This window comes from Channa argus, chromosome 14 (assembly GCF_033026475.1).
Source record: "Channa argus isolate prfri chromosome 14, Channa argus male v1.0, whole genome shotgun sequence".
NCBI classification, from domain to species: Eukaryota; Metazoa; Chordata; class Actinopteri; order Anabantiformes; family Channidae; genus Channa; species Channa argus.
The window spans coordinates 16404687-16431606 of record NC_090210.1 but is presented as its reverse complement, the minus strand read 5'-3'; the positions used below and the strand labels follow the sequence as shown (position 1 = coordinate 16431606).

The following is a 26920-nucleotide window of genomic DNA, read 5'->3' as shown; positions in this document are numbered from 1 at the left end:
AATACAACAGTTTTAGCCCTTCAAGTTTTTAAGTCTAATTCAGCTGCTGTTTTATAAATAATGATTTCTTTTAAAGGCACCTGTTCCTTATTATCACATCAATGTTTAAAGCCATGTTAACTGTACATAGCATTATTTAAAAAAAAAACAATAAAAAAACCCTGTTGTTGTAACATACAGCAACTATTAAGTAGTGCACTGTTTTATTTTGAAAGGTAAAGTCCAATATTAAAAGTCTATTAATGCTGTCTCTTGACGCAGCCGCCAGTACCCCAGTCTCTGCAAGAAGACACATACATGCATCTGAGCAAGAGAACAGACCAGTCAGTGAAAACAGCAGATTTTCACTGACTGGTTTTTGACATTTTTATTCTAAATTTGCTGACTTGTGTATGCGATTCCCTTCAGTACGTTTCCATGGGTTTGTATTTTTATGAAATTTGAGCCCCATATAGTAAGCTACTCAGTTCTCCCCCCATCTGAATATAAATGGAGCAATCCTTCCATTAAAGAGCCAGTGCTGTGCACAAGGACAGTTTCTCGATAAATAAATTTTGCTTGCGCTGGGGCTGTGAGGTTGTCAGTCCAAGGAGGTCACTAGTTTGTTTAGAAAAGAGTAAGCTATAACACATGCTGTTTATTATGCATAGCTGTGTTAAAGCCAGTGTTCATGTGATGTTCATCTCAATATTAAAGTTTGGTTTTGTAACCCTAGAGAAGTGGGTGGATTTTGTATGAGAATTTAAAAAAGTACAAACTCCAAATCCCTCCCGCTCTTTCTGCCCTGCCTTGCTCCCTAACCCCACTCTGCAGAGAAGGCTCTGGTGCATGCACAGGGTAGTAAGTGTAACCTTGGCAACTGTTGATACCAGGTGTTCAACATGGCATAAACAGGTAAGAACTAAAATTGTCCTTGACATAGCTAGAAAGGAATGATCTGTCTATATTTTAGCTTGACACTGGATCATTTTTGTATTTAGAAATAAACAAGCTATCATTTAAAACAGTAATGTCAGTGGTTTGGAACTGCTGTATTAGCTTTATTTTGTAATGTCAGGACCTTGGTTTGGTAGATAGATAAATAAACCAGGAAAGCAGCTTGTAATATAATTCATATTTGTATTTCTTTAAATTTTGTAGTGTTTATAAAGACGTCTAAGACAGACTGTTACAAAGGCAGAAATGAGAACAAGATGCAGCAAGTAGTGAGACAGGGGAGTGGGTCTTGGTGGGGACACACTTTCTACTTGGAAACTACTGTATAACTCAAATGATTGCCTGAGTAGCTACAATATAGGTGTTGTCAAATAAAAGTCGGCTGGTGAAACACTTGGAGTGCAGCTAAGATACTGCACAAGACCAAGCTCCCAAGCTTTAAGCTCCCAGGCCTCTGGGAGAGGACCCAAGCTTGAAGGAAGGAATAAAATAACCCCGAACAATGACATTTTAGTTCTTATAATATAATAACATACATTTTTTTGCTAAGTTGATTTAGATTAGTTAGGGCAGTTGTTTAGAATTATAAACCCATTTCAGCTTAACTAATTTTGTGGCAACCATATCATTTTGTTTACTTAAGTTAAATTTGTTAATTTACTGAACTGCTTCAAAAGTCCTTTCAACTAACAACCAATCCAGATATATGACCCCCATTATCACCTGATAAACGTCCCTACCTATGTCATGTAATACAAACAAATTCAGTTCCATTTTTGATGAAGATTGAACCAAGTGTCACATGAAATCAATTCGACCAAAGCTACATGTTTTCAGACCAAAGTGGCATCTACACAGAGCTAGTGATTTTCAGTTACGTGCAAGTGTGATTCTTGCCAAACACAATATACAAATTCAACAGATAATGTTGACTTCCAAGGTCTTGAATAAACATGAGGGATCTTTGTTGAGAAATGAGGAAGGCCTATTCAACAAACTGCCCACTTCCTTTGTGTGTAACTGTGGGAAAAACTGCTTAGCAAATACCATTAGTTGTATATATATATAACACTGATTTTAGGTATAGAATTACAGCTGTTTATTTCAGCTTATGTCAAAATTCAATCTCAGTCATAAATTAGAATAAATATAACTGTTACATCCAATGTGATCAGAACTACCATTTAGACAGGTGCATCAGCCCATGTTTTAAGTAATATATGGTGTCCGGTCTACGCTATCACTAGTTTTGGAAAATGTTGAATACTTAATGTCTAATTATAAAAACCCAAATTCAAATGTTTACTTGTATAATTGTGCCCTTTTCCTAAAACTATACAAAAACCTACTACTAACTGAACACTTCTGTTATCATAAATTATGTTGCCATCTTGTGCTAGCTCCACTCACCAAAGCTCTCCAAATACTGGTCAAGCTCAGCAAAGAGGACACCTTCCAGGTCAAGATGTAAGCTGAGCAACGTCTGCTTCAATCTGATGAACAGGAGGTAAAACATGGGTTCAATAAGTGGTTTAACTAGATATTTTGAATATTCTTTATTTTTTTATAAAAATGTGACATCCAGCATTTGTCAAAAATTGTCATATCTAGTTTTCAATTTCCTGCTCCCTGCTTTTCAGGTTATCTAGTTCTGTTGGTTCTTTAAATCCACTTGGGATTTACATTAGTAAAACTGGATTTTATAATCTGGGATAACTGTGTGCTCTTGTGTTTGTTGACTAGACCACATACACTGACACTAAAGAACCATGATCAGCGCATTTCCCATTGGTTATATGCTAATAAAAAAAATGGCACAATGAGAGAGAGAGAGAATAAAAATGAAGCGAGTGAGTGGACACAGGGGAGAGACAGGGAGGAGTAAGAGAGTAACAGTGCTCATTTTTAGAGTTGCTATAAAGAATTTGAAGTATCTGCAAAAATGCATAAAGATAGAGAAAAAATGTCTGACAAATTAAACATGAATCCTTAACTGGCACCATCGCTTGCATGTGCACTGATTTGGCAGTAAGTAATTTGTATAATGTGTCCATTATGTTCAGAGCAGGAAATCATAAAATAAAACCTGCGAACAAGTGAAAGTACAGCTATGGTAATGTTAGTGGTGGAGACTTTATTGCAGGGGAATTTATTTTCTCAATTGTGTTATATTATGAGTATATAATGAGTTTTAAAGATGCAAGATTTTCTGTCCTTATGTTCTGCCGTCTGCAAATGATAAGATAAGACTTTATTGATCCCACAATCGGGAAACAGAAATACAGTAAGGGAACTGAGATGTCCTTAAGGATGGCAGACAGCAAACAATTTCCAAGTCGACTGAGGTGCAAGAACACAAAAAATAATGTTATTGGATGCCCCCATTTGAATGAACCAATATTCAGAACAATTACCATATTTTTTTATTATTATTTTATTTTATTTTATATTTTATGTAAGAAAAAAAACATAGATACTGTACTTCATGCCAATGGGAAATTCACAAAAATTGATTCAGTGAGCAGCCACAAGAGTGCAGCAAACACAAAGCAAGACAGCCATCGCCTTACTAATAAACTGGATGTCATTATATTATGTGGACTACAGTGAATAACAAAATTATACATGAGGAGCCACATTCTGTCTCTATACTACACATTTTCAGTCCTTGTGTATATTCCATTGTCATGGATGCGTCTCTTATACACTTCTAACCTGAATCCTTTTCAAATCCAGTGCATGAGTCTAAGTAATAAATCTGGTAAATTATTTTTTATGCTGGGATCATGATGGGTTTCAGAGATAACATAGTAAAGTAGTAAAGTACCTAACTGAGCAAGTTTTTGTTGGTGTCTTTCTTTAGCTCGTTATATATTTACCACATCTGTCAGCAGTAAAACCATACAGTTAAACAGGGAGGAAAGCTTTTAGATAGTGGTTGATTACCTAACTAAATAGATAAAATGTCCAAAGGCTTTCCCCCCAAAATTCTCACACACATTTTTTAGTGGTGAAGCAATAACACATTATTATGTTATGCTTGTGTTGTGGAGCAGATGTCTGATGTTGAAATTGGAATCAAGCAAGTTTAGACAAGTTGAGCTTTCCAAACATTATGACAGCCCTGGAAAAAGGTTATTGATGGGTCAGGGTTTCTTGTTCAGTTGTCTTCCTCTAGATATGTAAAGGTTTTAACAGGTAGATCTCAGTACACTTGTCTTGTCTTCATTTAAACTAATGTCACTGTGTGCAGTTTGAATGGAACACCATCACTAAAACAGCAAAGTGACATCACTGTAAGGTGTATATAATGATGAAAGTGGCCCTTCCAGAAAATAAATAATTAATTGTCTATAATATTTTAGGTGCCTGTTTGTTTTTATACATGATTAGTATGATTTTTACAGTGTTTTCAAACTTATAATTAGTGGAATAAGAGTTGCTAGTTGCAATTAGTGCAGCACCATCTTGGTACTTAATATTAGCTATTTCCAAACATAACTGATGTGAATGATTACACGCTCATCCATCCTTTTATCATCTACAATTCTTACCCTGCTGCCGGGGCCTATCGCAGCTGGCTTAGTGTACACACTAGATGATCATCAGCCTATAAAAATATGACTGATTATTACAGCAAATGATCTTCTTTTAAATCCCATGACTTGACACAAAATGGTAAATGCTCAGCTTATCTAGCACTTTTATCGAAAGCACTTTACAATGTTGCTTCTCATTAACCTATTCACACACAAACATCGATGGTCATTGTTGTAAAGCAAGGCTCTCACCTAACCCACCAGGAGCTAATTGGGGTTCAGGGTCTTGCTCAAGGACAACTTGACAAGTAGCTAGGATGGACTGTGAGTTGAACCACTGAACCTGTGGTTTGTGGATGACTGCCTTACCAACTGGGCTACAGTTGGTAGAAGTTTGTACAGTAGGAAAAAAGGCAGGTTGGGGTCATCTCAACATGGCACATCAAAACAAAAATTCAACATAGTGTCTGTTTAGCAGCTAGGGGGGCTGGTGGTTCAGTGGTAAAACATTGGGTTGGGATGCAGTAGGCCATAGGCTGGAATACCACCCCACCAGGTGTCACCTCACCCGGTCACCAAAGGCCACCCTGGTGCCGGCCCTGAGCCCAGATAAAATGGGGGGGGTCTGTGGCAGGAAGGGCATCCGATGATGATCAGTGTGTGTCGTTCTGCTGTGGTGACCCCTACAGACTAATACGGGACAAACCGAGTTGTCCCTCTGTGTCTGTTTAGCAGCTGCAACTATTATACTCTATTCCCAAACAAATTATTTTAAGTGCAATTTACAAGAACTTTAATGTGTTGCAGGCATCAAATTTCAAATGTGCTTATATTGTCAACATACTGCAAGTCGTTCTGTAAAATCACTAAAAATCTTTGTTGAATTTTTTCAAATATTTCAATTTTCAAAAACTGAAAAATTACATATTTTGGTTTTTATGGTGTTGGGATGCTCCAAGCGGACTGTCAGGGGTCGCCGGGCAGCCCAGTCTTTGGAGTTTTTCACGCACTAGTCAGACTTCTGTTTATGGCTTTTGGGATGATTTGACTTGTGGAAATGGCATTATTAGTGTTAGCAGTGTTGGCCTGTAGGTGAGTGAGAACACTTTCAGGGCAACTGTGGCGCAGAAGGTAGAGCGGTTATCCTCCAATCCTCGGGTTGTTGGCTCAATCCCAGAGCTCGAGTGCAGACCATTTACCACTCTTATTGCCTCTATAAATCAGTCCACAAAGAGAAACTGGTGGTACAGAACTTTACCAGAACTTTGTGCTGTTGTTGTATATTCTCACCAAACATATCCTCGATTAAATGCGTCTTTGAAAATGGTAAATTAACACTGCATTGGGTACAAGGTCTTCCTCTTTCTCTTCCCAATACACAAGTGCAGAATATTCAATACTATGCCTGTCTGCTCACGTCTTTGCGTTGTTGCTCCAGATAAAGCTGAGATGGTTCTGATGCAACATGTTGGTCTTGTCTGCAGTGTTTTTTTTTGATGGTGTGTCACAGCCCTTACAAAAAGTACCACCTTTTCTGGGTATGAGGTTTATAGAAACATATCCCCTGAGATGACAGCCCTGTATGAATATAAGGTTATGTCATCTAAATCCCAGGGATTGGGAAACAAGTAATTCATTTCATTTTTGTGAGTCACTATCATGAGTAAAATGTATTAGCAAGGTCATTCTACACATGTAGGGTATTAGGAGAAGTATGCTGCCAAGAAAAAGATTTTCTATGGGAATATTACACTTTGGCTATTAATACAATGTCTACACAGACATTTCTTCACTTCTTGGAATTCATCCTCCTTAATGAGACACTGAGATGCAACATAAACCCCACAGGGATACACTCAGTTGAGAACAGATTTTGTTGTGTACTGCCCCAGTTATAACCTTAGCTGTTTTGTGTTAAGATTAAAAAGTAATCTTCAGTGTGGGTTTGTGGCTGTATGAAATCAATAATAATTTGGTCCCACATATTAAAATATAACATTGATATCGAGTGAAATACATGCAATCAAATTCAGTTCACGTGTATTTGTTTGCATAGCCCCAAATAACAACAAAAACAACAAATCTACTAACAAAGAACTAGGGGACAGTGGGGAAAAACTCCATATAATGGAAGGTTCCAGAATGCTATAAAAACCACTGAGAAAACACTGGGCAGATTCCTGGGGCAAAAATGTACACATTGAACACACAGCTATGAAACTGGCAAAAAGGTACAGAGAGAGGGAGACACAGAGAAAGATGTAAGACTATTCAGAAAAGAACACACAAAGTTAATGCCCATTTGCATCAGGGTCCCCTAGTAGTCTACATCTATAATAGCATAACTAAGTCAGCTTAACCTATAAACTCTTTCACAAAGCAAAGTTTTAAACCTAGACTTAAAAAGAAAGACCCCATACCTCCTAAATATGAACTGAGGGGTAGTTTCACAGGAGAGCAGACTGATAGCTAAAGTCTCTGACTCCCATTCTGCTTTTGGAAATTCTGAGATCTACTGCAGTTTTGTGAATGTCCTGCACTGGCTGTCCTCTTATTCCACTGGAAACTTGTAGTACTTATGTTTCAGAAGACCTACAACATTTAATACTCCCAGTGGTGTTAAACTTGAGACTCTTGCTGGATGTTTTTCCACACTGCTGTTTTATCAGGGACATCATGTTGTTTTTTCAGAGTCTATAGCAATAGAGTATGGAATTATGTTCTGATGTGTTTTTCTTCCTAATCATAATCAAGACAATAGGACTAGGTGTGTACACAAGCACACACACACACATACACACACACACACATGGACACACAAAAACACTTGCAAAAGATCCTATTTTATAAGCTATATTGGTAAGTAAAAGTGTTACTTACTACTAAAACAACAGCAAATGCAAACCATAAAGTAGTTCATATTACTGGTATTACAGCATTTTAATCTGTACATGGAGTGACATACTAAAAAAACAGGTATTTGTTTAAAATATATGCTGTTCCTCTGAAAGAATATTTTCAATAATGCTCAGTAGTGACTGTCCAGGCCATGTGTGACCTAACCAATTTGAAAAAATATATATACCGTATAAAGAAAATATGACTGAATTAAATAATGATTGTTATCGTGACCATACATTTAATGTTTCCATGTAACATTTTTATTCTAGTTAAGCCGTGTTAATGTGTGTACATTATTAGCGTTTTATTACGAAAATAAATTTTAGATTATTTGTTTAAATTGTTATGATTTTTGTGCAAAAGTGTGGAAACCCTCTTATAAACGGGGATGTGGTTGCCTTTAGAATTAACCAATCACATTCAAACTGATCTATACATCCCTAATTAGTGATTCTGATTAAGCCCTGTTAAGGATTTTTCTTAAGGATTGCTGTTCTAGTAAGAGACATCAGACAGGCTGCTGTGACCAGTGCCTTGAAAGAGAAACAGCAGAACACATTACAGTACCATGCAAAAAATATGTCGAAGAAAGAGAAACAATTATTATACATTTACAGAAAATATGGCCATTTGAAGTCAGTGTTGCAGGTATAATGAAATATGTAGACAATATAGACAGCGTGAAAACAATAATCACTTAGTCAGTAAAAATGACAAGACTAATTACATGAATATTGTAGACTTTGAGGACATGCCAGCTGCCATAAACCTGAAAGAAGGTAAAGAAGAATTTTTGACACTTACTCAGTTGCCTCTTACTGCAAAAGCCATAGCCTGCAAGGAGCTTACACAACATCAAAGGAATCTCATTGTTGGAAGGTATCAGTCAGCCGAAGAGCAAAAAAACAAAAAAACAAAAACAAAGCATTAGATATACAATGGACAAGTAGACAATCTACACCACATCTGACTTTATGAAAAGAAAAGGTCTGGGAGGCTGCAAGAGGCCTAGAGCAACAATAAAGGGGCTGCAGGAATTTCTGACAAGAAGAAGATTTGTTTTGGGATTGTCCAGGCAGAGCCCGGACCTTAATCCAATTAATAATCTGTGCATTAACATGAAGGGGGCTATGTACAGTAGATCCTCTTGCAGTCTGACTGAAATTTATTTTTGGAAGGAAGAGTAGGCAGATTCCCAAGGCAAGATGTGTCATGCTGATAGATTCCTACCGAAATGACTGAATGCTGTCATAAAATCAAAAGACGCTTTAGAAAAATATTAGTTTAAGTGTGTTTTATTTTTGTTATTTTCCCTAAAAGATTTTAGTTTTTTTTTAATAAAATGACATAGGTTATAGGTCACATTAAAGATGAAAACCACTCTGAAGTGAAAGGCTCAACCCAAAAAAAAAAAAAAAAAATCAACATCCTGACAAATGTTGCAGGAGCGACCCTGAACTCACAGGATAAGCTGAAAGGACAAAAAACTAATAAAAAAAATGCAGGATAAGTTTTGAAGCATGGATTTACTTATATGCAGTAAAACACTGCTCACAGTAAACAGTAAAGCAAAAATCAAATGCAGCATTCATTGTAGTGCAGGTACAGTGTCCCCTAGAGACAAAGCATACAGAACTGTAAAAGCACAAACATGGAGGAGTAGTGGGGCAGTTTCTCTGGTTAAGTCATTTCATTCTTTCCGAGAAAAATGAGAAAACCAATCTGCACGTCCCTCTGTAACAGTCTGCTTCTGTCTCCAACTGGACCAACAGCATCTCCCTGCACCTTATCTCTCTGTCTCCTACCTGGTTCTTGTCAAGCAAATGTCAGTGCATCTAGTAAGTCGACCTCTCCTTTACTCTTTCCATTAAGGTGCGTGTTCAAGGCTGAGTTCTCTAGATTCTGTTATTTTTACGACGGATCCGAAAACCTTAATACTAAACAGCTGGTTTGAACTTTACAGTTCATTTCACTTCCAAAAACTAAACTGCCTCATTACGTTACCTTTTAGCAGACTGCGTTAGCGGTTAGAATGGCTCTAGTGGTAGCACAACAGTCCGCAAGAAGAATGGACTACTAATGCTAGGCTGTAAGCCTGTTACAATCTCACAATTATGTGTTTTGAAGAGTCATGACTTAAGACTTTTTGAACTTCTCCCGATGCTGTTTGAGAGAATGACTAATATATCACTCAGCAAAATAAATCTGGTAGATTTTCTCATTTGTAGTTGCTGTCCTTAAATTCCATTTGAATGTCATCCTCCGAAAAACTGGACAACAAAATCTGGAATTCCTCTGCAGGGGAGTTTTATGATTACCCCGTGTAATACACAGCAGAAAACATGACTAATCAATTATGTTCCGGTCTGCAAACCCTGAAAGTTCCTGGACATTCAGAGAGAATCACTTCCTCTGATACAGGGAGGATCCTCTAGTTAGGATTTACAGATGGCAAAAGTGAAGTCCTCCCACACCATGCTGAAATGATTTCTGCCTCGGCACATAAACCTCCTCCTCACTGACAGGCAACACAAACACATTTTACATGTAGTTATAGATATAGACTCCACCATATGCAGGTGTTACCTTACAAACTTTATAGAATAACTTATATCTCATTCTTTCTGTGGATTTGTGTGTTTGTGTGTAGAGACAAACCCTAACAATTAGTCATATGGTAACTAATTGCTTCCAGGAGGTTTCCCTGAAATGACACTGGCGCAATGTTTCCACACAATTGCTTATGCGTATGTCTAAACAGGTCTCACATGTTTACTGCTGCTTTCTGACCGACCTAAATTACTTTACTATAAATAGATTACATTACAGGCATCACTGAGAAGCCACAAGAATCCAGTCCCACGTTTATGTTTCCAGTATTTGGAAACATGTGGCACTTGTTAACATAGAGTAAAAAAGTGTATAGGAGTTTAAGTAGTACACGCAAAAAAATATTGGATGGTTGTCATAATTATGTTAATGGAAGGTATATAAATATAAACTAACATTATTATACTACTGGTCAGAACTGTTTAACATTCTTAGGCCAACTTCAACTTTGTTGTTTAAGAAAGGTTTCATTAACCAAGCCTATATTTTTTTCTAAATCTCTATTGAGATGTAAGCGGCTTTTACAGGCAAAAGTCAATATTTAGTGTGACCTCTCTTTGCTCTTGGCAAAGGATGTTGAAATCTTTTGGGAAGACTCTATTAAAGTTCTCCTAAGTAATCCTAAGATAAATTATACCAAGGTCCCTTTAGCAGTTCCCAGAGTTCTTCATTAGGCTTGAAAAAATAAAACTGTTCCCAATCAGAATCTTTCCAGAGGTACTGGCATAATGATAAAGCCTGTCGAAACTGAACACGACTAGCAGAAATGCAACTGCAAATCACAACAAAACTTTTGGTTTCACCACAGGCTTCAAGGACTCATTGTCATTGTTTTCATATCTATGCATTTATTTTGAGATTCTTGCACTTCCCTGCTCTAACCATTTTGTCCTCTTGGTTTTTTAATATCTTGCAATACACACCAGGCTGCCCTTCCCCTTCCCCCCTCTCACTCCCTTTGTCAGCAGTAAGAATTAGTTTGAGCTTGTATCTGTGCCTCTATTGTAAAAGGTGGTTCAACACATGAAAACGTCTCATTGTTCTCTGGATTTCATGGATTTCATTTAAGGACCTTCTGTTAAGACGGGTTTTCTGGCTCTTATTAACTTCTGCCTATAGTGCAGGGTCAGTCCCAGGAGTTTTTAAAAATGCTGTTGTCCAACCTCTTCTTAAGAAGCCAAATCTAGACCCCTCATTGCATTCTAATTTTAGACCAGTGTCTAACTTGCCATTTGTGTTGTGTATTTTCTTTGGGGCAGCAACTGAAAAAGTGTGGTCCCCTCAAAGCTTCCTCTTCATCTTAGGGACAACTAAAAGTAAGTGATCTGCAGACCTAAGAGAGCGTGATGAAGTCCAGGCAGGAGGAGGTCAGACAGATAATGTGGGGCGAGACCATGTAAACATTTAAAAACAAATACAATTTTTTTAAAATCCATACGAAAAAGGAACCGGGAGCCAACGAGCCGGACAGCAGTGTTTTGGACTAGCTGTAGCCAAGCAAGTGACATCTGGCTAAGCCCGACATAAAGTGCATTTCAGTAGTCTAATTGAGTTGTGATAAAAGCATGGATTAAAATCTCAAAGTGGTGCAGAGAAAGAAAAGGTTCTGCTTTGGCCAGTTGTCTCAAATGTAAAAAGCTGGACTTGACCACTGAACTAATCTTGGCATTAAGTTTAAGATCACTGTCTTAACCCCAGGTTTGTTGCCGTAGGTTTCAAATATTAACTTAAAAAACCCATCACTAGGCTAAAACAGCATGGCTGTTGACACCTGCTCTTGACCTAAAAATATCGGCGCCAACTTACAGTAACCTATGACACTTAGCTCTACGTGCTTGATGATTTAAAATGTATTTTTAGCAGTGAAATGCTTTTGAAAACCTATAAGGATGAGCAGACACAAGATAAATAAGTTTTTAAAGATTTAATGAAGCTCAAAGGGGAGGTAAGATGAACTGATAGGGATTGGTCTGTAGGCTTGAGACTGGGGTTAAGGGAATATGGCTTTTCTGGCCCTCCAGACATGTTGGTGGTGCTTGTTACTACCAGACACAGGAGACAAAGGTATAGACGTGTACACAGAAGAACGGGATGTGAAGTTAATTTGATAACATGATTGTGATTCTTGCTTGCGGGTGGATGGTTACTGGACGTTGGCAAAGTCGTGTCCTTGTCTAGAAGACAAGAGATCAGGCAGGCAGAACGGTAGTCTGTCTAGGGGCAGGCAATGACCAGGCTGAGGTCATGCTGCCTAATTAATTGTAATTAGTCAGGAGCAAAGCAGGGTGACGTTAGTCAGAGACGCACGCAAAATACCAAAAGTTCCATCAGGAAAAGGGAGCTGGCTGGAGAGGCAACAGAAGGCAATCTTACAGGTGAGGGCATTTTGATAATTGTCCAAAGAGTAAACCAGGGGCAAGAGCAACATATACAGAGAGCGGGAAACAGAAAGTGGTGTCAGAGAATGAATGGTGAGAAGATGCAGGATATCTGGAAGTCAGAGAGAAATTTCCTCAATTTAAGACATGAATGCCTGGTGTCACAGAAGTGAAACAAAACTACGGAATCCAAGAATGGACATAAATGCTATTATTTTTTATTGTGTTGTTATCTTATGATACCGGGATATTTACTTTTAGTAATTGTTATTTTTATTTTTTTAAATCATCACTTAATTAATTCTTAGACTTAGATAATTCTTCTCATTATCTTGACATAACAAACTTATCTCTAAACTAGTTAATTTACAAAATTCAAATAACTGGCTTCCGAAGATCACATCTAAAGCCTCATCCTTCACAATTTGTGTAATAAAATGTGGTTTTGCTACAGTGAATATAACCTGTTTGATGACATTAATATTTTACCTTCGATGATGATTAAGTTTTAAGATAATTCAGATAAACGATGCTCCCCTGATCGGCTATATAAATGTACTTTTTCAGTTTTGATTGATTGTTTGATTGATTGATTGATGCTCCCTGTAGATTGATGACATATTTGCAAAACCACTTTCAAATTCAGACCTTGTCAATTTATGGCATCCTCCATTACACTGTGGTGCACTGACAGGTCTGACAATTTATTACTGGTGGAAATTCCGCTTCCAGTCAGGCTACTGTGATAAGACTCTGCATCACATAACACTTATCTACTACTAAAAGGGGAGACAGCTGCAAAAGAAAGGAAGTCTGGGTGACTTCTCCTGATATGAATGCACCTGGTCATCAGAGCATACACTTGTCTCCTTCAGTTCTTGGCTTGTACCAGGTAGGAGGGCATAGCAGCTCCCCCACCGGTTTGTTTGTGAACGGGTGCATGAGAAGCAATGTGAAGTGCTTTGTGTACCAATAGATAGAAAAGTGCTATATACATGCAGACCATTTACTCCATGTTCCACTGAATAGATTACTGAAAGTCTAATAATACATACTCCATGTGTGATACAGTTTTTTTTTGGGGGGGTTTGGCTTATAAAGAAAAATAGACTCACTGTAAAGGTTATGGTTCTTCTGACATCACATTTCTCTCCAAGCATCCTCATCATTCATGCACTGTCATTGGGAGAAGACACCCTGTACAAATCTGTTCCCACCTAGACTAGTGTTTTGATCCCACACACTCCACTGACAGAGGAGACGTCTACAGACAGAAACCGTGAGTCCTCCAGTGCCACCCGTTGGCACTAACCCACTGGTTCACAATATATATATATATATATATATATATATATATATATATATATATATATATATATATATATATATATATATATATATATATATATATATATATATATATATATATATATATATATATATATATATATATATATATATATATATATATATATATATATATATATATATATATATATATATATATATATACACACATATATACATATATACATATATGTATGACAGATTAAGATCCAGAAAGTACCGGCTATCACAGACCACATAAATGCAGTAGACATTAAGTTCACCAGGAAGGACAGACTGGTCGTCCTGTATACAGACATCTGAGGACAGCTCTCAAGGTGTGTGGTTAACCCAAGATGCTATCTAGATCCAGCAGAAGGAAGACTTAGGACATAGCATATTGACTGCAACAGTCTACACATTTTGGACAGATAGGACAAATTGTATAGGAGATGATTATGTAAGGGCATATATTTGTGAGAATTTTGTGACTGGACCCAAAGGTTGAGATAGGGGCGGTAGTGGGTTATATCATCAGTAAAGATCAGGGAGCCTGTTCTAGACGCAATGATGCTTCTTCTGCCTTGATTCAACAAATTGCCTGCATATTTTGGATCATGTACACACATGCTCCACATTCTCACCTTTCCTGTACTTTGGTAGAGGTTTATCTTGGTTTCATTCGAATTTTTGTGGCTCATTGCTCATTTTCCTAGTTTTTTTTGCAAATCGTTGATGTTCGTCAATTCTAAAGAAATGAGGTATGTCAGTCATTGGTCATGCCTGTTCTCATTCAGGAGGACTTCAGACTGAATGAATGGTTGCAGAATTCCACATCAGTGAGCAAGCATGTGGGAGGGATCAGCAAAAAGACCAAGGCGGAACCCTGAAAAGTTCCACAGTACCCCCATTCTCCAGCTTGCACTACTGAACAAAAACAACACTCAGAGCAGCTTCAGCCAAGAGGAGCATAATCTACATAGACGTTTTCTGCGGCCGCATAGTTCAGAACACATAAAGGAGCAAAGGAGAAAGGACTTGCAGTTGTGTTACCATGGCATCTCTGAAAATTGTGCTTTATCTGGGAGTCTATCTGTCTTTCAGGATTACCGCTATGGCAGGTAAAACAACGTGATTAGTTAACGTAATGTCTCTAAAGTTCTCTCATGGTTTCTATTACATTCATTAAACAAGACTGGGATTTTAGCTTTTGGTGTTTGTTTGCACCCCTTTCAAAACAAACATGTGATGAGGGGAGTCCAGATGGTAAAGCCTTTTTGTGCACATTGCGACTTGTGGAACTGAGAACCATAAATAATGTTTTGAAATCTATCAGAATAGTGAAGACAAAAATAGAATAATAAGACTAACAATTATATTGATTGACGACAAAAAGTCACTATAGCTAACAGGTACGAAATACAAAATGATAGAAACGAGACATTCAGAGTCCAGTCTAAGAGCAGAATTCACTTCTGTCACAGAACCTTGTGTATTGCCCACTTTTGTTTTACTGCTAATGTTGTCGTACTCTGTATACAGCTCGTAGCTCTGTTACTGTTGTTTCAAACAAACTCAAACAAACAGAATAAGCTATGCAGCCTTGCTTTCGTTAGTCACAGTTTTTGCCTGTGAGATTAGTGCCTCTATCCCAGCCCAATGGGGGTGAAAGGAATTTTCTCAGACCCCACTGAGCACTGTTTTAATAGGGGCATTTTCTTCTGTAGAAACAGAAGGAGAGCACATACTTTTGGCCCACGTTCAGCTTTGCTCACTGGCAAAGACTTTAAATCAAAACTCAAAGTCATTCACAAACAGATTTACCAAGATGATATGTTACACTTAGTAACTGATAAAAAGGTGAATATTCAGAGATCGAAAGAGAGTTGAGAACAATTTGTTGTATTTTATTCACAGAAAATAACGTGCCCAAAGCAGAGAATGTTCACTGGACGTCTCTGGACTTTAAAACTACCCTCACCTGGACTAACAAACCATATAAGTACAGATACAGTGTCCGGTACACTTGGTGAGTAAATACCCCCCCACACACACACACACACATGTTTGCTTTTTAGCGTTTTAATTGCTATAAGTATCATTGTACCTGTCAGCTTATTTGGTGTTTATTTTTATCACGGTTATTTCAACGTATATAGCAAATTTCCTCTGTTTTGACAAGTGTGAAGGCGAGAACTTGGAATGTGAATGAGCACAACAAATTTCCTATTTGACTGTCAGGGATGAACGTGACTGGCATGACTGTCCTGACTGTACCCTAATATCAGCAACCGAATGTGATCTGACCGCCTGTCTTAACGCCTCGGACAGGTAGGAACAAGACATGTCTTCAAGCTCTGCATAACTTTCTTATATAGGAACTTGTATTCAGACTCAACATTATATTTGACTGCATCATAAAAACTATTGCCCATTGCAACTGAAAAAAACAAAACATAATCTGTTTATTGTATAACTATACTACAGTTTGGTTAATTGTTATTAACACTTGATTAAGGTTTTTGTCCTGACAACCAATGTAAATTGTGGCATCTTATGTACACAGGTATGTGTCAACACATATGCATATTCTTGACATATTTCCGCATCCTGGAGTGCCACAGCACATTAAAAAATGTTTTTGACTTTTCACACATTTCTATGTAGTTCAGTCTCTTACCTTCTCACCATACTATAGATCATTCACACTATTATTAACAGTTCCCCACTCTCATGGGCTATTTCACTGTGTTGCTTGGGATATTTGACCAAAATATCTTTACGTTTTCCTTTTGGACAGGACCTACATGGCTGACATCCAAACAGAATCTTTGGACAACAATCTTGACACAGATGACTTACCTCATACTTTTTCCCCAACGTTCAACCTCTATAAAGAAAGTGAGTAGCGCACACACACACACACACACACACACACACACACACACACACACACTTAGTGCGCAGGCTGAAATATATGAAAATAAAATTGTTGCTGTTTTTGCTGAGAATTAAAACCATGTGCTTGATCTCATTAGAGAGGAAATAAACTGAAATAAACTTACAGAGGCACAAACGTGGTGGAATAGAAAAAGGCATTATTTATTTATTTATGGAAAGTTGTGTGTAGATACACATTGTAGCCACAGTGACAAGTGTGGACAGATACATACAAAATATGGTGAAGCATTCTGCACTGTTTGTGAGATTTAGTCCATCTGTCCACTAAGATATTTACAAAATGGCTATTTATTATCCAAATGATATCTGGGGTCTTTAGAACAGTAAAATCCCCATATACTTTGAAACAAACCTCAAATCCTTCTAAATCCTGCATTATGGGGTTTCACAACAACCACAAGGCCTGATATATTTCCCCTTTCAGAATACTGACGTGCCGTAAATCCCTGAAAACTGGCTAAAATGTCTCGCGGTCATCCTAAACAATGCATGTGATTGGCTGGCTGCTCACAAGGAAGAAAGTTAGGTTGTAGCAGTTACTAATTTGTCCCCGGTATTACTGACTATTGAAGAAAAATGGACTCAGTGCCTGTCCTGTAAATGACAGAATGACAGAGATCCTCCTATAAACGTCGGATTTACTTGTGACACAAATCAGTGCATTTTGTAGGATGAAAATTATAGCTGAAGGGTAAAACACAGAGAAATGGACCTAATGCAAACAAATCACAGCACGCACTCCTAGACTTTTTCTTTTAGGACAACACATTTTAGAAGTAAAAGCTTGAGTATTTAATAGAAATCTGATCTGGCTGTGACTTAAGTCTCTTAAAATTATTTAAGAAATATCTTCTTAGCTTCCTAACCATGAGAAAAGACCAAAAAAACCCAAACAAACAAACAAAAAAACAAACATAGAACTCAACAAAGAAAACTGAATGAGTTTTGAAAAATCCACTACTCCACTGCTACAGCCTAATCCTGGGTTTGAATTACCAGCCTTGCAGTTAATGTAATTTATGTTTATGTTATACTCAGCACAGTAGTAGCTTATGTATCTTGTGCAATAATCCCATAACCCTTACACGCAACCAGATATCAATAGGATGAAATAATAGGACCTAAAACATTTTTTTTGCAGAGGTCTGTGCTCTACTGTGCATATTTTGTAGAACTATAAATAATTATTGATTAAAAAATGTATGTGCCATGATTTCCATATACATTTACAATTTATATCTTGTGTTAGTGATCTACATTCATTAGGAATCATTTATGGTAAGTTTACATCACCAGCATGAGTGTTTACATATACAGATGTTGTTCCGTACGTTTGCTAAAAGAATGAACCCACATTAGATATTTTATTTATCTTTATCTTTTTTCTAATGGCCTCACCAAAAAAAAAAAAACTAAAATAACATTATACTGACATGACTTCTATTTGTGGAGATGGGTGTGGTGTAATTATCTATTATATTTGGCAACGTGTTGTTTTTTGAGGTCAGCATGTCTGTTGGCAAGGTGGTTTTAACTTTTACCGACAGTCTTCGTGGTGTCCGTCTTATCAGAAACACATGTTTATGTTATGTTTCCTTACATATAGAAAGTTGCACTGTAAGCTTCAGATTGGCCTCATTGTTTAGCCTATATGTTTACATTTTGGAACATTAAATATGCTGAAATACTAACATTTTCATTCTGGCTTTGGACAATTGAATGTACAGGTAATTGTCACAGATTTCCTTGTATAAATTCAAAACCTTTAAAAAAAAACAATAATGATTCTGAGGCAAGTTCTAAAGTGTAGCCTACCACTTCCTGCCTCATAATAAGCCCATTCCCCTCCCCAGCTGTGCAGTGCCGGTCCAAGCCCGGCAGAAATTGGGGGGATTGCGTCAGGAAGGGCATCCGGTGTAAAAACTGAGCCAAATCAACACGCGGACACTAAGGCGACCCTGAACTCACAGGATAAGCCAAAAGGACAATAAATAAATAAATAAAATTATACTATATGCTAAAAATTGAATCTAGCTTTAAAGCATAATTGTTGACATTTTGGAAAGCTAAGTACACTGAATTACCTGTCGACAGTCCATTTTATTTTAGGCTTTGGAAGTATTGAAAACAGTCACTGAACTACTGTGATAGTTAAGACATCTGAACAACCTTACCCCTAACACAACCCTTGTGGTATATTTTCTCTAAATACACTCCGGTGTCAGATTTGTATTGACTTGGAACTGGTTTTAATTAACACTGAACACTGAAGTTTAAGGCAAGAAGTCTTACCATCCCTGCCGATTTGTCCTCTCCTCAGGTAACATCAGTACTGTGAAATTTACTGTGAAGCGTAAAGATGATAGCAGAGTGACTGTCAACATCACAGATACTCTGACTGGTATTCATCAAAATGGAAAGCAGCTCACCATCAGAGATGTTCTGAAAAAGGACCTTGAGTACAAGATCATCTACTATAAGTCTGGAAGTACAGGCAAGGTATAGTATTCAGCTCTCAACACTGCCACTGATGTGAACTAAGTAGTTACTTGCTCCACGCAAGAGTAGGAAACAGTGTAGAGCAAAAAATAAAACACCCGACAAAGAGTGGACAAACAAAAAGAACGGACACAACTTAAAACCCAACTTTAATGCATCAAACACAAAAAATTATTATTTCTTATGCAACAAAGAAAAAGCTATGATCCCATCTCATGTAATTAAAAGCTTTTACAGTAAATGACATTCATCTGTTCATAACCCAAATCAGCAAGCAATAGAAACTTTTTTTAAACAGCCTAACACTGCTGACACTCACTCACAAAGAACAAGTAGTTTAGATGCACCCTTACTCCTAATGCACTCTATAAAGCACTGAATAAGAGTTACAAATCCCCCCAGACCTAATGGATTCCCAGCTGAATTTCACATTTCCGGCAAATTTGATCACCACTCTTTTACAGAGGGACATAGTGTTTCACTGGGAAATCAAAGCCACTTTCGCAATACCATCACATGAACACAGCGGTCATGACGCTCCTACTAAAACCCAACAAAGACCCAACCCCTCCTTCCCCTTCAGCTCTCTCTCACTATTCATTAGAGACCTGAAAAAGCCCTACTTACAAGAATTGGGACTCACTCCACAACTATTATGAAACTATTCCACCCTGCCCAAACAGGCTTCATAAAAAAATAAAAGGTTGCATACCACATTATTAGACTTTTAATCTTAATTTCTCACAAAACCACAACCTAAACCATGATGATATGATTAGATGAGGAATATACACTTATCTGTTTGTTTCTACTCAGTACCATGTTTGGGTTAGAGGTGTCGTTCATCCATTGGATAAGAACAATTCACGATGGGGTCATATCACAGACTTTTACACTTTACCAGTGAACCAGACAATGATGCCGACTCTCTCCCTCTTCTTATGCCATTTTCATTGAACCACTGGCAGCAGCAAAAGGACAAAACTCCTATACACCAGTTAGTGACAGAAAATGTGTATTTATGTAGATGATTTATGATTATATTCGCATTATTCCTAGTCATTACAGGAGTATTTTATTGTTATGAATATGTTTTCTGTGTTCCCAAATTACAAAGTAAACTGGAACAAATCCACTATAAGGACACTCACTGAGAAAGCCTGAAATCCTTCAGCTCAAGAATCCCCCCTTCCACTCCTCTTTGGCAACAGCAAGAAATTAGATATTAATATTTCTGCTAGGTCGTAAGAGCTTTTTAAGCTTAACTACACGCCTTTGTTAAAAAATATAGAAGGCAATTTTCTGCATTCTCAAATAAAAATTTGTGTTCAAATTCAGCATTAAATTGGACTACAACTGAACTGCCAACTACTGGGCCCCAGGTGAAAATTAAAGTAGGCATCCATCACAAAAGAAAGAACTATCTGGCCTGTAAAGTACTTTTCTAACCCAATGAGTTTTAAAATTGTGGATGCCCAAACTGTGGAAGTTAGCACAATGTGGAAATGATCTTTCTTGAGTTCAAAGCCGTGAATGTTTTGCACCGAAGAGGAAAAGAAAACACATGGTGTGACATCACTGTCAGCTTTTGATTATATTAATAGTTGGTTGTTGTAAATATTTGTCAGGCTGTAATATCAAGGATCATTAAATACCAGGTCCTGTAGAACATTTTGAGGATTTCAGAATGACATGAGAAGGTCTTAAACCTGCAGCAACAACTGTGGATGGAAGAACAACTAGTGTTTTCACTTATAGTCTAATGTGTTGTTTTGCAACAGAATCAACTCATTTTATTGGGCAGTCCTGTTTACAACAACTTTGGACATTATAGCCAAAGGTTATTTTTGCTGGGAAACAGCAGGAGCTACAATTTTATTGCAGTGTGCTCCTTTTTGTTTTGGTGTGATTGTTAATCATTAGGCCCCAGCATTGGGTTTAGCTTCCTCTGAGGCAGTATACTACATTGAAAACAAATGCAAATTAGAAATATCAAACCCAACATAACACAAACCTAATGCAAAGTTAAGCTACCATTTTTAGTAGAAATATGCTTTTAAACTCGTCTCAATGATGAGAGGAGCTGTTAAAATCTCCTGTTAAAAAAAGACTCATTGAACAGCCCTGGCAGCAAGGCAGAGACAATCACTTAAAAATATTAAGGGAGGCTCCACTCACAGAAGAGCAACAGATCGTGTCTGATTAGTAAGTTTTGTAGCATTGTTTTTTGCAGTAATTTGGTAACTACGACTACCTGAAGGGCTGTATACAGTGTGGTGAATCATAAAGAGGAAAGCAGAGCTGTATCAGAGCGGGGAGAGGGGGAGGTTGGCAAAGCAGACAACATGTATTCACGGAGGGGCATATCTGAGTTTAACCTTTGTGAATAAAGTTTGAGTCCTCTTATCAGTCCCAAGGGTCTTGTAACTCAAAGGCCAGACCATTACCTGGCCATCAAACCTTTTTTTCCCTTTAGTAATGCAGACACTTTTTGAAGTTTTAAATGAGAAGTCTGGATGAATAATCTCCCTCTCTCAAAAAATACTTTGTCTTTGGTCCACTATAAAGTGGGTAATTTTAGTTTTGTTCTGTATGTATAATCACAATTACACACCACCATCCTGTGTTGTCTGGCTACTCTCTCCCCTACCAATACTTTGCAGTCACTGAACTCTTTCAGATTACAATGTCGGCATAAGATGTCGTCCACCTGAGTGCTTCTACCTCCGCTCTTATATGTCACCCTATGTTCCTGCCTCTTCTGGAAGTGTTCACTACAGCCATTTTCATGCTCTTTGCAAAGTCTACCACCATCTGTCCTTCTGCATTCCTGTCCTGAAGACCAAACCTACCCATCACATTCTCATCATCTCTGTCCCCTTCACCTACATGTCCATTGAAATCTGCACCTATCACCACTCTCTCACCTCTGGGGAGGCTCTGCATCTCTTCATCTAACTCACTCCAGAATTCCTCCTTCTCTTCTAACTGACATCCTACGTGTGAGACATAACCACTAACAACACTAAACATCACGCCTTCCATTTCCAGCTGATACTCTTTTCACCTCTTGAACATTCCTGACAAACTCCTCTTTTAAGATAACTCCTGCATTTCTCTTCCTATCAGACCCATGGTAAAACAACTTGAACCCTGATTCTAGCCTTGCCAAACATGAATTGGAAGAGTATATTAAAAATTATAACATTCCTTGTAAATCAGTTGAATTTCATTCTGTTTTTCTAGCATATGATCTAGTGGGAGATTCAACTTCCTGTTTTCACATTACACAGGCCGATCAAGACAAAATTGGTTAACTTTTTAATAAATTAAATAGTTAGATATTTTTAATGATTTACTTAATAAATGTCTCAAAAAGGCAGTTTTTAAAGGAAAGTAAAGTTTAACATGGAAATTTGATTTGACCATTGTTGTGTGCTGAAATATACTCAAAAAGGAATTTTTAGGTTTTTGTGTCTGTTTTGTGATTCTTTTAAAACCATTTAATATAAATAAAAACATCTAAAAGTAATAGAAACATAAATGTTTGCGGGTGTTTCCAAGCTCTTTCTTGACGAGTGTGTAAAGTGTAAAGGTTCCTACTAACGATTAGGATACAGTATGTTCTGAGCTGGATAATTCTGAAATCATTTCAATTTTCATTTTACATTGGAAAAATAAAAACCTGGTTAAATCAAGAATTGCTGACTATCTAAATGTCTGAATATTAAGTGAGGTACATGAGTGGTGAAACATTTTCTATTCTTACCTAATAGAGAGATATGACATCTCACTTGAGTGTGGTAGATGTGCCAAACCTGGATGCAGGATTGAGTTACTGCTTTATGGTGGCAGCTTACATTTCCTCCAGACCCCCAGCCTCCCAGCACGGAACCTGGAGCCAACAGCAGTGTACAAAGGAAGAAAGTCACGTACATGGTAAACACACTCTTCCCTATTTAATCAAGGTTGTCCCTTTTAACTCTAATAATTCCTTGCGTTTATTTCTTATTACCAATCCTTCAAAACACTGTACTGTAAATATCTGTATAAATTCAGTAATGTAAGGTGCACATACGTTTTTTCAGCACAACACGGACCTTTTGAATGTGTTTGCTGCAGTGATTAAAAAAATTATAAGACAAAGAATCTAAAAAAGCTGGACTTAATATTTTGAATATTTATATATGCAAATATTTTATGTTTTCCCATGAGTAGCTTAGATTATGAGTGTCTGCCATTTTCTAAGAACTAATACAACACGTTTTAAATGCTAAGCAGCTTATTTTTTGGAGACGTCGGTTTCTAAAAATCTGACGAGTCACGTTACAAAGAAAACTAAACAAACCAACAAAATTAATTAATGTTGCATTTTACACAGTATATGAAAATCAGTGCTTTAAGTGAACAGGCCCCCTAATTTGCTCAGAACAGAATAAAACATCAAACAGAATGTGATTGAATGTGAAAAATTTGTCAAAAGTATGATTATTTTAGGTTCTTCTCTTTATAGTCCTCTCGATTGAATGTAGGATGCCACAGCTGGGATTAGATTTTGTGATTATGTTTTCTCAATTTCACATGGATGATTACTTTGGCAGGTCTATGCTGCTCTCTGGTGGACAACAGTGAAATGTGGAGAAGGAAAATTATAAGGGAATATCTTAAATACGTGTCCCCTCGATTTTAGCGTGACCATTAAGGCATATAAAGTTTATTTATGTTATATTCTATGGTTAGAGCCACTGTATAAAATCTCTCCAGAGTCAGTTAAATGTAATCTGTCTAACTATGACTCTTATCCCCTCTCCAGACCTGAAAATTGGAACATGGGTTGGTGTGGTCTTCAGCCTGGCCGCAGTCATTGTCATCATCGTCACAGTTGTGGTCCTATGCTGCCGGACACAAAACAAAACCATCCAAACATCTCAGTCATCACAACCCATTTAATGTGTGTGTACAAGTCTTTCCATCACAGAGAGCTGGTCTCCTCGTCTCCTCTCGGATTCAAGGATTTATTATTTTCCTTTTTTGTGTGGTGCCTGCTTACAGTCAGTGGTTGACGAAGTATGCAAAAACTGTACTTAAGTAAAAGTACAAATACACACACAAAAATATAATTTTTTACTACTTAAGTAAAAGTAAGTACAAACGATTTAATTTTACCTAGTTTTAAAAGTAAAAGAATGTGGCAATTTTTTGTCCCTTAACCTTACTGTGGACTAGTCCTGCTGAAATAACTAACGAATGGCAATACAATTACAATTTTTTTCAGTTTTAATTCTAAAGTACTCATGTTTTAACATCATACTGTCACAGTCAGAACCCGGTCTAGCATCTCCCATCCCCATCAATCAATTAATAAGAAACAATTATTTGTTCTTCTGCTGCTTGCAGCAGCACTCTCTCCAGCAGGTGGCGCCCTAGGCGACCGCTAATATGGCCTATGTCTAGAGCCGGGGACTCTGGTCATAGTAACAGCCTAACAGCCATGTAATTCCAAGATTAAAATACTGATGCAACCACTGATAAAATGTCCAGAGAGCTGGAAATAAGGTGAGGATTCACAGAAGTAAAGAGCCACTGAAATCCCATCGACGGGAAGAAGTGATGAGTGCAAAGGCCTGTGGTTGTCTTGTAGCATTACATGCACTGGATGGTCGCATGTGGCTTCTTCCTTCAGAAGGAGAGGAGACAAACAATTGCCTCAATCATTCAAATATGAATGTCTGACTAGGCACGGACCGCTCTGTTCCAGTTCTCAGAGCAGTAACACTAAAAAGTTACGCTCTAGCTGTGTGCACTACTGCGCACTGAATGCAGATCTCTGTAGACAAGCCAAACCCAGCACAACATACCAAGAGAGTCAAATTAGTGCATATATTTGCTTATATGCCAAATAAGTCTTGACTAGTCCTAACTGTGTCTGCACCTGGTTTATTGAAGCTATTCCTTCCTTGCTATTAATTCGTCTTCATTTAAAAAAGGAAGAAGTTGTATATAATGAAATGTCTTAAGTATAAGTGTACATATTTGAAAAGTGTACATATTTGCTTAAATGTAGTGGCGTAAAAGTCAAAGTAGCCATAATTAAATTTGCTGAAGTCCTCATTTGTTAGTTCACGTTATGATACACTCTTAAGATAATAATGGGTAGATTGCTCATAATTCTACTTTTCAATACCACTTCTGTATTTCTGGCATGTGGCCCATGTGTTTGAATAGCCTCATGTGCACATACTCATGTATCAGTACATTAAAAAAATCTGCTGTCTTTATGATCTGCAAACTCACGTCTGTAAACCAATATTGTGCTTTTGCCTGACTGCTTGGTACAAAAATGGAGCAGTGAAATAGAAAACATGAAAATCAGCAGAGTGAACTAAAGGACTGTACATAAGGGAGAACAAAGGATCAAGAGGGGACAGGCAAGTCACACAAAGCTGAAGCAAGAGAGCCTAAATGGTGCAGATCAGGAGGTCTACCAAGGTGAGAGAGCACGTGAGAGTGAGGCTGACTGGGGTGAACAAAACTGGAAAGACAGGCAAACAGCAAAAACAGTGTCTGGGGAGTGCGGTTATGGCAAGTCTATTATCCTTATGTGGTAGATTTAATTTGGATTAATTTATGTTAGTTTATATCAGTGTTTTTAGCGAACAGGTCCCTTAATTTTCTCAGAACAGAATAAAACATCAAACAGAATGTGATTGAATGTAAAAATTATTTTGTTTTTTTGTCTTTATAGTCCTCTCGATTGAATGTAGGATGCCACAGCTGGGATTGGATTTTCTGATTATGTTTTCTCAATTTCACATGGATGATTACTTTGGCAGGTCTATGCTGCTCTCTGGTGGACAAGACTGACATGTGGAGAAGGAAATTCTAAGGTCGATTTTAGCATGACCCTTAATGCATATAAAGTTAATACAAATATGTAAAGAAAATCCTTGACAGATATTCATATTTATTTATGTTATATTCTATGTTTAGTGCGGTTATGGCAAGTCTATTATCCTTATTTGGTAGATTTCATTTGGATTAATTTATGTTTTTTGTCATATGGCACCTTTTCTTTGATTAAAGTTTATAAAAAATCTGAAAATTTTCTCAAGATTTGTAATTTTTTAAAATCATTTGTAATTACATTCACAGTTCTGTTTGACACTCATCACTCACACAAACATCCTAGAAAATCTCAGTGGTTTAGACCACTTCAAGAAAAGTAATTGAAAATGAGAAAAATAGTAAAATACCCTGGAAAACGTGTTGTCATTCTAAAATAAAATTGTGTTGACTTTTTTTTTTTGTATTAAACTTGAACTCTCAGATCGCCACTGACAATACGTCTGTGGGTTTTTACGGGGCAGAGTATAGGCTGTATATGGGTCAGACGTGCGTGGTGAGAAGGTTAATACATGGAATGCTCCACAAAGCTGCGGGCAACATGTGAATTTGAGCTCAGATGAAATTACAGTTCAAATGTCGCCTGACAACCAACTTGTGTAGGTGAAATGCTTCTTCAATTTGACTAATTAGGTATTAGCTATCGGAGCCCAATGTGCGCTAATGGCTCGGTTTTCTTAAACCCAGTAACAGTGGAAATGGCTACACATGAATGGATGCAGACGCATTTGAACACCTTTCATTCTTTCCATTTGACCAAATTATGTCAAGAGGGAAGAAGTTTATTTTATATGTTAGGATCTGCACCAGCACCAAAACTGCTGTTGGCAAACTGAACATTGACTGTGTCCTGTTTCACTGTTCCAA

The 26920-nt window shown here is 37.4% G+C and overlaps 1 protein-coding gene across 1 annotated transcript; it reads left to right on the top strand.

The window, feature by feature from the left end:
* The first annotated feature begins 14568 nt into the window (after positions 1 to 14568).
* On the top strand, positions 14569 to 25852 carry LOC137098246 (tissue factor-like). Its single transcript, XM_067474287.1, has 7 exons — positions 14569 to 14811; positions 15608 to 15719; positions 15932 to 16021; positions 16491 to 16591; positions 18972 to 19150; positions 22927 to 23089; positions 23964 to 25852. The coding sequence occupies exons 1-7, from the start codon at positions 14745 to 14747 to the stop codon at positions 24098 to 24100; spliced, it is 849 nt and encodes a 282-aa protein (XP_067330388.1). The 5' UTR covers positions 14569 to 14744; the 3' UTR covers positions 24101 to 25852.
* Positions 25853 to 26920: the final 1068 nt, after the last annotated feature.

Bases quoted from the DNA above. Each gene is read 5' to 3' on its own strand.
- LOC137098246 (XM_067474287.1), top strand. From the start codon at position 14,745: ATGGCATCTCTGAAAATTGTGCTTTATCTGGGAGTCTATCTGTCTTTC. The intron at 16,592-18,971 runs GTGAGTAGCGCA...TCCTCTCCTCAG, and splicing joins GTTCAACCTCTATAAAGAAA to GTAACATCAGTACTGTGAAA. The intron at 19,151-22,926 runs GTATAGTATTCA...CTTACCTAATAG, and splicing joins AGTCTGGAAGTACAGGCAAG to AGAGATATGACATCTCACTT.